Below are 10,260 nucleotides of genomic sequence, written 5' to 3' on the forward strand. Positions count from 1 at the left end.
TGGAGGGTCAACAATAAGTTAGTTAACCAAAAGAAGCTTGCATACACATTCTTAGTCCAACAATACCAGATAGGGGTAGAGAACTAGACATGCACAAAGGACCCTTCAAAAGAAACATTTTACAAGGTTCTCCCTTCGTCCCAAAATCTAAGACGTTTTTTAACATTAGTGGTGTAAAAAAAATCTTACATTATGAGACGGAGGGAGTAGTTTTCTCAAAGGAATAAAGTACTGAGCTAACCTAAAAGTTTTACTATTCCATAGGCGAATGCATTTCACAGGAATTTTCTTTGACATTAAGTGAGCGTCATGCTTCGTAGGGCATGTTCACAAACTCGAGTGCCTTTTGTTTCACATGGTCGATTCTTTCTTCATCGCCCTGAGACTTCTCATATCGCAGGTATTTCTTGAACAAGAACTGCAAATGATGAGCATGGTATGAAAATTAAACTAATATCAATGCAAGGAACACCCTAATAAAGACTATGCTGAAAATGAGTACACGAAATTTGTGAATGGCAAATATCAGGTAGGTTAGAGTCCTCAGTCAAACAAATAGTTGATCTTTCCAGAAAATAATTCAGGATATCCCACAGGGGAAAGTGAATAGAAATCAGTAAGAGATGCATATGCAGGAAAGAGGACAGATTTAGTAAAGAGAGATGGAGTTCACGCTTGAGCTCAGCCAAACAAACTGAACCATACACTAAATTACAGCCTTGTGATCTTAGCTATACAATTTAAGCTCCATCGAGCAAAAAAATGAGACAAAAATGGGTGAAATACGGATCAAGTACGCTAAGAAGCCCCAGTCAAAAAAAAGTACGCTAAGAAGCAAGAGGCATTACAAAAATAGATCTGATTGAGTTAATAGTAAGTAAGAGCAGGATACACAAAGAATGAGCCAAACCTTCATCTTTTTTGGAGGAAGACTAAGGGATATCACCCTTTCAAATAATGCCCGTATAATTTCCGTGTCACCAAGTCGAATTTCCTACAAAAGATCATTGCTCCAGTTAAATTGAAAAGGTTTTCGGGAGGATAACAAATACAGGACACAGTTTGCAAGCAATATTACTTGATCAAGGTAAAGACTCCAAAGATCTGTTCTTGTTGGATGATCCCATAGGATCAGCTCAAATCTGGTTCTCCCTTCCTCAGGCACCCCGCACTTGAACTCCAGGATAGCGGTCTGCGTGAGAAACCTTATATGCTTGCGCTGTGGCAGACCTAGAAGTGCGCGGTTTACGACAAAGTTCATGTATTCAACGCCCTCGCCTTGCTTGAGAGAAAATTGAATGCGGTGGAACCAGATCTACAATTGCGTCATGCAAGTCATATATTTGCTCCAAATACAGACAACAAATTGACAAGCTAACCTTGCGCGAAGTCCTGAATCTTCTGGTCATTCTATCAAGAAGTTCATCTGCCAGTTGATGTTGTTGAGTCCTCTCATACATTCCAAGAAGAGCCAGGTGCACCTTCTTGGGATCACAATACTGCACGGCTCTTTGAAATATCTTCTTGACGGCATCCTTGTATATACCGACGACAGATCAGTATCAGCTAGGACAGCAGAAAGAAGAAAACGTAATGTAGTGTCATTTGCAAGTTGCAACTTACCTCTCGCGGACTCCCATATTCATTTTCAAGGTTAAAGTAAGCTACCCATACATTGAGTTTCTCATCCTCTTCTCTAATGTTTATTGTTCTCAAAGCCCTAACAAACATAAGGACAATTGTATTAGATGGCAATTCACACGACATGTTTGAACTAAAGAAAATTTCAGCAAAACTTAACTACAAAGTAGATTCTTATAATAATAGATAAATTAAGAACTGAAAATTTTCTGGGTTTTTCTTCTTCAGAACAGTAACTTCCTATCACCGCGGATTATTGAACCAGAATCTCAAAAGAATGATCCTTATTCAGCAGACATTACCTTTCGGCTACTGAACGTGCTTTCTCAACATCTGCAAGGTCGAACCAAAATTCCATATACTTTATCCAGACGAAGCTACTATTTGGAGAGCTCCTAACCAACTTGTCGAATTCATCTGGAGTCTGCGGTATACCTTTCTGCAACGCCCTTTCCTCCAAGGCACTGATCTCTATTTCCCTGGGAAATAAAAGATAAAAACAGGATGTAATTAATCAAGAGTCTACGATGCTACTGTTGAGGTACAACAAGGAGGATGCGATGTGTGAATATACCTTTGTTTTCTCTTTTTCACATTTGATTCGGTTCCATTAGCGATTTCATGAACTTCCTGAACACCCTCTTGGCCAGAACCTTCGTGTTCGTCCAAGGAGACCAGGAGTGACGGAACAGAAGCCATGGGTCCCGCGGCTCGGTTGATATTGTCGATATCACGAGTTGGCGACTCGGCGAGCTGCTCCTAACGCCTTAGAGTGAGAGGGGCAGGTGTCGGGGTGGAGGTTTGGGCGGGGGAGCAGGAGGCAGAAGCACACCGCCGGCTCGCCGCCGCCGTCTAGGTCAGGAAGGGGATCGGTAGGAATCGAGTCCGGACGACTGGGGTTTATCGGGAAGCTAAGGTTGTCGACGTACGCATAGCGGTAACGTGTCGGAAATATACCTGCCCATGGGCTACCCGGCCCGACCCGACCCGGCCTGAAAAAGCCTCACCCGGCCCGGTCTGGTCGGGCCAGGTCTGGGCCTAGGTTTTGAGCCCGAAGGCCGGGCCGGACCCGCCATATTTGCCATTTAATGAAGAGGCCCAGCTAGAGGTCCGGCAGGCTTTCGCAGGGATGGGCCAGGCTTGGGCCTGATTTTTAGGTCCGACGCCCGGCCAGGCCTGGGCCTGAGTTTTTTTTGCTTTGGGCTTGGTTAGGCCCGGCCCGAGAGATGGCCAGGTATAGTTGGATATAAAATATAATAGAAAAATATTATTCAGCGAACGTAAGATTTTTAGCAAATTTCAGCAAACACATTGGCTGCTGCTCATAAAGGTTTGAGGAGGAGATGGGCTGGACGGAAAAAAAATTTAGCCCAACAGGCTGCCTAGTGTTCCCGACGCCCGGTCACGGTCTCTGCCCCTTCGCTGATTCCCCTCTGCTCCCTCTCCGGCTCTCCTGATCTGAACTCGCCGTCAGCTGCCTCCCGCCTGCCCCCTTGGTCTGCGCCTCGCCAACCACTTGTCATCGCCGCCTCCCACTTATCTCCATGCCCCGCCCTGCCACGCTCTTCCCCATGCGCTGCTTACGTGGTCGCGCGCTCCACTGCACCCAGCCACCCGGTCCTGTCCGTGGTGTGCATGCGTGAGCGTGCCCCCCGCCCTGCACTACATCAGCAGCCAGCCTGCGGCCACCAGCTACCGGCCAGCCCTCCTATCGTCCCATGACTAATCACACCACACAGGTACCGGTATCTATCAACATTCCCCAATTTTTCTTCCCACATAAAAAACATTCCCCAATTTTCCTAGTTTCTGTTTCAAGTACTATATATTGATCCATTCATTTTCTGTTGTTCAGTTATGATTCATACTAATGCAGATACTGGTATCAGGTTGCGACAAGTGGCACACTGCATGCGCACCATCTTTTGCAATCTGGAAGTTTTCCTTTTTTTCGTACATTCATCTATTTAATATGTTTTATCTCTTAAACCGTGCGTCCAAATCTCGAGACGTTTCACAATTGAATTCTCGATGTCCAGATCTTCAAAACTAGATTCCATGTTGATAGGTTTTGAAGAACTTCTGTTTTTCGGAAAAAACCAGACGAAAAAACCGAACCGAGAGTACTTTTCTCCCATTCCCGAAAGAGGCACGACCGTGCCTCTCACGAAAGCTCCACCGTGCCTCTCAAGTAAGCAAAGCCATGCCTCTCACAGAAGGAAAAAGAACACATTTTTTTCCTCTCGTGGAAGCAAAACCGTGCCTCTCGTGAAAGAAAAAAATAATAGAAAACACGTTTTTTTTCGTTTCCGAGAGGCATGGCCGTGCCTCTTGCGACATCAAGACTGTGCCTCTAGCAAAAGCAAAACCATACCTCTTGGGGAAGGAAAAAATGAAAACACATTTTTCCCGTTTTTTGAGAGGCATGGTCGTGCCTCTCGTGAAAAAAAAACCCCGCTTTTCCACGCTAAGAAAAGTTTTTTGATTTTTTTGTCCAAAAGATAAGAAAGACCGATGAAAAACCCAGCAAGCCAAAAAAACTCAAAAAAACCGTTGAAAAAGCCAACAACGCGTGCAAAAATATAAAAATAAATCGAGAGGGAATGCCCAGTGCGCGACACGTGATGGCGGCTGGGAGTGGGCCAAGTGGCGCTCTCAGCTCAACCCTCTTGCGGTCGTTGGGAGCGCTCCCAAGGAGCGCTCGTCAACTAGTTAGTCTCCTAAGACGGGGGCTTTGCTTCACAGGGCGGACCTACAGGGTGGGCTGCGGCCCATAGAGGCTTGAGGAGGAGATGGGCTGGACCAAAGAAATGAGCCCAGCAGGCTGCCTTGTGTTCCCGACGCCCAGTCACGGTCTCTGCCCCTTTGCTGATTCCCCTCTAATCCCTGTCTGGCTCTCCCGATCTGAACTCACCGCCAGACGTCTCCCGCCTACCCCCTTGGTCCGCGCCTTGCCAGCCACCAGTCGTCGCCGCCTCCCACTTCTCTTTGTGCCATGCCCCGCCGCGGTGCTTCCGCGCCCGCGTGCTCCACTGCACCCAGCCACCCGGTCCTATCCGCGGTGGTCGGCGGTGTGCAGGCGTGACCGAGTGAGGCGTGCACCCCGCCTGACACTACACTAGCAGCCAGCCTGCGGCCACCAGCTACCGGCCAGCCCTCCCACGGTCCCACGACTAAGCACACCACACAGGTACGGGTATCTATCAACATTCCCCAATTTTCCTCCCCGCAAAAAAACATTCTACAATTTTCCTAGTTTCTGATTCAAACCTTATATATTGATCCATTCATTTTCTGTTGTTCAGTTATGATTCATACTAGTGCAGAGACTGGTATCAGGTTGCGACAAGTGGCGCATTGCATGCGCGCCACATGTCGTAATTTGGAAATTTTCCCTTTTTCGTACATTTATTTATTCAAAATTTCTTATCTCTTAAATTGTGCATCCAAATCTCGAGCCGTTTTCACCATTGAATTCCTCGCATCGAGATCTTCAAAACTAGATACCATGTTGATAGGTTCTGATGAAAAAAAAGTCCCAAAAAAATCGGACAAAAACTGAACCGAGATTACGTCCCCCCCCCCCCCCCGCTTCCTAAAGAGGCACGATTGTGCCTCTCGCGAAAGCACAACCATGCCTCTCAAGTAAGCAAAACCGTGCCTCTCGCATAAGAACAAAAAACACATTTTTTTCGTTTTCGAGAGGCACGACCGTGCCTCTCGCGGAAGCAAAACCGTGTCTCTCGTGGAAGGAAAAAAACAGAAAACGCGTTTTTTTGTTTCTGAAAGGAACGGCCGTGCCTCTCGCGGACAGAAAAAAACAGAAAACACGTTTTTTTCCGTTTCCGAGAGGCACGGTCGTGCCTATTGCGATGGCAAAACCGTGCCTCTAGTGAAAGCAAAACTGTGCCTCTCGCGGAAGAAAAAAAAACAGAAAACACGTTTTTCTCGTTTTCGAGAGGCATGGTTGTGCCTCCCGCGAAAGCAAAACCGTGCCTCTCGCGGAAGCAAAACTGTGTCTCTCGCGAAAGAAAAAAACGCGCTTTTGCTAAAAAGTTTTTGAGTTTTTGTCAAAAAGATAAGAAAGACCGGTGAAAAACCAGCAAGCAAAAAAAAACTAGGGAAAACCGTTTAAAAAGCCGAAAACGCGTGCGAAAAATAAAAAAAATCCGGAGGGTACGCCCAGAGCACGACACGTGGTTGTAGCTAAGAGTGGGCCAAGTGGCGCTCTCAACCCAACCCCAAGCTATCGTTGGGAGCACTCCCAAGGAGCGCTTGAGGGAGTCCTGGATTAAGGGGTCCTCAGGCGTCCAGACTATGTACGGCCGGACTAATGGGCTATGAAGATAAAAGTCAAAAGACTTCTTCCTATGTCCGGATAGGACTCTCCTTTGCGTGGATGGCAAGCTTGACATTCGGATATGTAGATTCCTTTCTTTGTAAACCGACTCTGTACAACCCTAGGCCCCTCCGTGTCTAGATAAACCAGAGGGTTTAGTCCGTAGAGGCAATCACAAACATACAGGCTAGACATCTAGGGTTTAACCATTAGGATCTCGTGGTAGATCAACTCTTGTAATCCTCATATTCATCAAGATCAATCAAGCAGGAAGTAGGGTATTACCTCCATCAAGAGGGCCCGAACCTGGGTAAACATCATGTCCCCCGTCTCCTATTACCATCGATCTTAGACACACAGTTCGGGACCCCCTACCCGAGATCCGTCGGTTTTGACACCGACATTGGTGCTTTCATTGAGAGTTCCGCTGGGTCGTCATCAGAAGGTTCGATGGCTTTATCAGTCATCTAGAACAATGCTGCCCTAGGGAAGGTTTTCCTTCCCGGCCAGATCTTTGTGTTCGGCGGCTTCGCACTGCGGGCCAAATCGCTTGGCCATCTAGAGCAGATCGACATCTACGCCCTAGGTCACCAGATTAGTTTTGGAAATCTGGACTATGTCGCTGATATCCAAGGAGACTTGATCTTCCAAGGGTTTACGACCCCAACCTCCACTCTGGCCTTAGATCCGGAGCGCATCGCCAGGTCCGAAGACGGGATTACTGAGCCCGCCGGACTATCTGTGGCCACTAAGCCCAGCACGGGAGAGCCGGAGGAAATAGTGTCGCTGGCAACCATCATGAAGTCGGGCTCTTCTCCGGACACTAGCTCCGAACCCTCGGAGTCAGCATCGTGTGAGTTCGGCCAAGGAGTCTCCCTCCCGCCGTACTCCACGGACTCTCTTCCCCAGGCCAAACCTCGCCTTTAAGCGAGGCTCTGGACTTAATGTGATCCCTTGTCATTACAGAGGAGCAACGTACGAACTACGCCCAACCCGAACTAGGGGCTGAGAGCAGGGAATTTTACGTTCCACCCACTTCATAGCCACTGTCGAGGACTTAACTGACATGCTCGATTACGGCTCCGAAGACATCGACGGTATGGACGATGATGCCAGAGAAGAGCAGGCCCAAAACCCTCCGTTTATCGGACGTTGGACGGCCACCTCTTCGTATGACGTGTACATGGTGGATACACCGCAGAGGGTAATAACAATGACAAAGAAGATCCATTCGAGGATAAACCTCCTGAGATACAGCCGAAGCACCGACGTCAGCGGCGCCGCTCTAAATCACGCCGTGGAAAAGACAGCAATACCGGCACAGGAGACAACAACACTCTAGACGATGCCGAAGACCAAGAAGACCCCGTCGACGATCGGGAAGATGGGCAAGTTAGCCCTGACGAACAGGCCGTAAACAAAGACTCGGAGGATAGTAATTATCTCCCACTCTCCGAGGACGAGGCGAGCCTCGGTGACGAAGACTTTATCGTACCCGAGGAACCTCTCGAGTAGGAGCGCTTTAAGCGCCGGCTAATTGCCACTGCAAGGAGCCTGAGAAAGAAGCAGCAACGGCTTCAAGCTGGTTAAGATCTTCTCAATGATAGGTGGACTAATGTCCTGGCAGCCAAGGAATACGGCCTCGAGCGCCCAACCAAAAGTTACCCGAAGCGTAAACTGCTACCTCAATTTGATGACGAGGCCCTCGAGCCCGTACCATCAGCACGTAATGCGGCTGACCGACCACCACGTGGCCGGGACAAAACGGCAACTCAAGCCGAACACCAGCCCATACTACCTCACCGTAAAGGTAGAGACATAACAGCTCGGGGATATACACATGACCTGCGGTAGGACCTGGAAAATAGAGCAGGTCAGACCAGATCGATCTACGGATCGCGGGGGCGTGCCCCGACGCGCGACGACGGCTATTTAGCCGTACGTGACAAGCATAATCATGCTCGGGCCAAAAACGGCAGACGGACTCCATTCGAGCTACGTCGCGACTTGGCCTGATATAGAGGCGCCGCACACCCCCTCTGCTTCACTGATGAAGTAATGGAGCATGAATTCCCAGAAGGGTTTAAACCCGTGAATATCGAATCATATGATGGAACAACAGATCCCGTGGTATGGATTGAGGATTCTCTTCTCTATATTCATATGGCCCGCGGTGATGATCTTCATGCCATCAAATACCTCCCGCTAAAACTCAAGGGACCAACTCGGCACTGGTTGAACAACCTGCCTGCAAACTCCATTGGCAGCTAGGAGGACTTGGAAGACGCCTTCCGCGACAACTTCCAAGGTACATACGTCCGACCTCCGGATGCCGATGACTTAAGTCACATAGTTCAACAGCCCGGAGAGTCAGCCAGGAAATTCTGGAGTAGGTTCCTAACTAAAAAGAACCAGATCGTCGACTGCCCGGATGCCGAAGCCCCAGCAACCTTTAAGCATAGCATCCGCGATGAATGGCTCGGCCGACACCTCAGACAGGAAAAGCCGAAGTCCATGGCAGCCCTCACGGCACTTATGACCCGCTTTTGCACGGGCGAAGATAGCTGGCTAGCCCGTAGCAATAATAATGCAAGCGAACCTGGCACCTCTGAATCCAGAAATAACAACGACAAGCCCCAACGCAACAGGCACAAGAGTCGAAGCAACGGTGACAATATCGATGACACGGCGGTCAACGCCGGATTCGGTGGCTCCAAGTCCGGCCAGCAGAAGAAGCCATTTAAAAGGAACAATCCGGGCTCATCCAGCTTGGACCGCATACTCGATCGTCCATGTCAGATCCACGGCACCCCCGATAAACCAGCCAACCATACCAACAGAAGCTCTTGGGTCTTTAAACAGGCCAGCAAGTTAAATACCGAGAACAAGGAGAAGGGATCGCAAAGTGAGGACGACGACGAGGAGCCCCATCCACCGAACACACGGGGGCAGAAGAAGTTTCCCTGTTGGTGTCAAAACCGGCGGATCTCGGGTAGGGGGTCCCGAACTGTGCGTCTAGGCGGATGGTAACATGAGACAAGGGACACGATGTTTTTACCCAGGTTTGGGCCCTCTCGATGGAGGTAAAACCCTACTCCTGCTTGATTAATATTGATGATATGGGTAGTACAAGAGTAGATCTACCACGAGATCAAGGAGGCTAAACCCTAGAAGCTAGCCTATGGTATGATTATTGTATGATGAAGTTGTCCTACGGACTAGAACCCCCCAGTTTATATAGACACCGGATAGGGTTAGGGTTACACAGAGTCGGTTACAATGGTAGGAGATCTTGAATATCCGCATCGCCAAGCTTGCCTTCCACGCCAAGGAAAGTCCCATCCGGACACGGGACGAAGTCTTCAATCTTGTATCTTCATAGTCCAGGAGTCCGGCTGAAGGTATAGTCCGGCTATCCGAACACCCCCTAATCCAGGACTCCCTCAGTAGCCCCTGAACCAGGCTTCAATGACGACGAGTCCGGCGCACAGATTGTCTTCGGCATTGCAAGGCGGGTTCCTCCTCCAAGTTCTTCAAGAAGATTTCAAACACCAAGAGTAGTGTCCGACTCTGCAAAATAAGTTTCCACATATTGCCATAGAGAGAATAATATTAACACAAATCTAATCTGCTGACGTATTCCGCATCGTGACATCACACTACGGCCAAGTCCTTTACTTGAATCGTTTTTACTTTTCCACCTCAGCACGTTTGGCGAGGCGGTTTCCTTGGCACGTCTTGTCAAAGCAGAGATCGTGTCCCCCTTTTACGGGATTCTCATCAATACGGACGTGGGTAACCCAATCGTGCCCGTTAGCACGTTTCCTCTATTAAAGGTGAGTCCCAAACGGTTACGGGGAGGGCTCTTGGTATTCAACCTCTTATAAAGAGACCAAGGCCTTACTCTTTCTTCCAATCTCAAATGAGTTCGCCCATCGCCTTGAGTTCCAACACCCTAGGCCCCAGATTCCAGGCGCTTCGGACCTTCGACAATGTCCGGTTCTGACCTTCAAGGCCGATGGACGCCCTCCTCTGTCACGAAGGAGGATGTGCTAAAGTTGAGAGAGGCTAAGTTCCTGACCAGCGAAATTTCGCATAGGTTGCCTGCTCAAGGGCAGGCCATTCCCAGTCCCCAGCCCGGTGAGAGCGTGGTGTTCATGTCTCACTTCCTTCGGGGGTTAGGCTTCCCAATGGATCCCTTTGTGAGGGGGCTGCTGTTTTATTATGGGCTGGAATTCCACGACTTAGCTCCGGAGTCCGTCCTCCATATTTCCTCATTC

General features: G+C 49.0%; 1 protein-coding gene across 1 annotated transcript; it reads right to left on the minus strand.

Moving 5' to 3' along the window:
- Window positions 1-2,568, minus strand: LOC147991607 (rRNA biogenesis protein RRP5-like). The gene is made up of 7 exons (XM_087538861.1): window positions 2,216-2,568; window positions 1,944-2,120; window positions 1,624-1,720; window positions 1,380-1,535; window positions 1,079-1,315; window positions 911-994; window positions 1-418 (listed from the first exon to the last, which is right to left on the minus strand). The coding sequence occupies exons 1-7, from the start codon at window positions 2,338-2,340 to the stop codon at window positions 308-310; spliced, it is 987 nt and encodes a 328-aa protein (XP_087394987.1). The 5' UTR covers window positions 2,341-2,568; the 3' UTR covers window positions 1-307.
- Between the last annotated feature and the right edge of the window lie 7,692 nt (window positions 2,569-10,260).

This window comes from Triticum urartu, chromosome 1A (genome assembly GCF_056163025.1).
Source record: "Triticum urartu cultivar PI428250 chromosome 1A, HENAU_Tu73, whole genome shotgun sequence".
Lineage (NCBI taxonomy): Eukaryota > Viridiplantae > Streptophyta > Magnoliopsida > Poales > Poaceae > Triticum > Triticum urartu.